At 48.2% G+C, this 2,037-nt stretch overlaps 1 protein-coding gene across 1 annotated transcript in view; it reads left to right on the top strand.

Moving 5' to 3' along the window:
* pir (pirin) overlaps nt 1–1,611 on the top strand; it is a 14,350-nt gene extending 12,739 nt beyond the window's left edge. The window contains 4 exon segments of the mRNA XM_083691126.1: nt 1–31; nt 949–1,015; nt 1,151–1,191; nt 1,197–1,611. The exon segment at nt 1–31 is cut by the window's left edge and continues 52 nt beyond it. Of these exon segments, the coding sequence (XP_083547252.1) occupies nt 1–31; nt 949–1,015; nt 1,151–1,191; nt 1,197–1,268 (211 nt within the window). The 3' untranslated portion in view covers nt 1,269–1,611.
* Nucleotides 1,612–2,037: the final 426 nt, after the last annotated feature.

The raw sequence follows: 2,037 nt of genomic DNA, 5'->3' as shown, positions 1-2,037 counted from the left end.
GGACGGAGACGCTGTAAAAGTAGACAACAAGGTATGTTATAATATCCTTCTAACCCTAACTCTAGCTCTAACCCTAGCTCTAACCCTGGCCCTAACCCTAACTCTAACCCTAGCTCTAACCCTGGCCCTAACCCTAGCCCTAGCCCTAACCCTAGCTCTAACCCTAGCCCTAACCCTAGCTCTAACCCTAGCTCTAACCCTAGCCCTAACCCTAGCTCTAACCCTAGCCCTAACCCTAGCTCTAACTCTAGCCCTAACCCTGGCCCTAACCCTAGCTCTAACCCTGGCCCTAACCCTAGCTCTAACCCTGGCCCTAACCCTAGCCCTAACCCTAGCTCTAACCCTAGCTCTAACTCTAGCCCTAACCCTGGCCCTAACCCTAGCTCTAACCCTGGCCCTAACCCTAGCCCTAACCCTAGCTCTAACCCTAGCCCTAAGACCCTGAGCTGAACTATATGTGTTTGACAGTGCGAACTGGTTTCCCCGACCTAGACAAAGCCTAGTTCTAGACGAGAGAATCTCCACTGAAACAGTGTTTAAGACCAGGACTAGGTTTAACCAGGCCCTGTAAGTCCAGGACTAGGTTTAACCCGGCCCTGTAAGTCCAGGACTGGGTTTAACCCGGCCCTGTAAAACCAGGACTAGGTTTAGCCCGGCCCTGTAAGTCCAGGACTAGGTTTAACCCGGCCCTGTAAAACCAGGACTAGGTTTAACCCGGCCCTGTGAGACCAGGACTAGGTTTAACCCGGCCCTGTAAGACCAGGACTAGGTTTAGCCCGGCCCTGTAAGTCCAGGACTAGGTTTAGCCCGGCCCTGTAAGTCCAGGACTAGGTTTAGCCCGGCCCTGTAAGTCCAGGACTAGGTTTAACCCGGCCCTGTAAGACCAGGTGTTAGTGGAGTGGTCATGTCACTGGTTGGCGTCCTCTGAGACTCTGGCCTTTCCTGCAGACATCCGAGGGTTCCCACTTCATCCTGATCGCTGGCCAGCCAATTGGGGAGCCTGTGGTCAAACATGGTAGGTCCTTCTTTTCTAGGTGACTCCATATTGTCTGTGATGGTGACATATTGTCTGTGATGGTGACATGTTGTCTGTGATGGTGACATGCTGTCTGTGATGGTGACATGTTGTGATGTTTGGCTCCGCCTCCAGGCCTGTTTGTCATGACCACAGAAGAAGAGATCGGTCAGGCCTTCAGGACTACTGGAGCGGAACCAACGGCTTTGAGAGGGCCAAGACACGGCGCTCCAAGATCAGAGACTCTCTCTAGGAACGAGCCGCCGAGTTTTGGGATTATATTCAGGTTTAAGACTGGCTGAAATGATAGAAATGATGTCATAGCGTCTCTTTGGAGATCCAGGTTACAGATCCAGGTGTCAAAACTAACTCTACAAACTGCTGGTGTGTATTCTGTGTGTTTGAGTCATGTTAGATTAGTAGAATCATCATAGTACTGGTTCTAAGTGGGAAAAAGCAGGAAGAAAGCATTTGAGATGGATGTTTATTCCCTGAGTCAGTCATCTAACTAACCCTATCTAACCCTAACTCTAACCCTAACTCTAACCCTAACCCTGTCCTACAAATTGATCATGTTGATGTTGAATAAAGGACTTCCTGTATCCTGTCGTGTCCTGTCCTATCACATCAGCTCTCCTGTGACCTGTGATTGGTTCTCTAGACCTCAGGAGATGGGGCATCTTCTGTCCCTTTCTTTCTCTCTCTCTCAATTCAACTGGCTTTATTGTCATGAATAAACAAATGTTCACATTGCCAAACCATCACAACCCAATCATACGATGAACAGGTCAAAACAATCATACGATGAACAGGTCAAACCAATCATACGATGAACAGGTCAAACCAATCATACGATGAACAGGTCAAAACAATCATACGATGAACAGGTCAAAACAATCATACGATGAACAGGTCAAACCAATCATACGATGAACAGGTCAAAACAATCATACGATGAACAGGTCAAACCAATCATACGATGAACAGGTCAAAACAATCATACGATGAACAGGTCAAAACAA

Source organism: Argentina silus (assembly GCF_951799395.1).
Source record: "Argentina silus genome assembly, chromosome: 19".
Lineage (NCBI taxonomy): Eukaryota > Metazoa > Chordata > Actinopteri > Argentiniformes > Argentinidae > Argentina > Argentina silus.
This window is presented reverse-complemented; position numbering and strand designations above follow the sequence as displayed.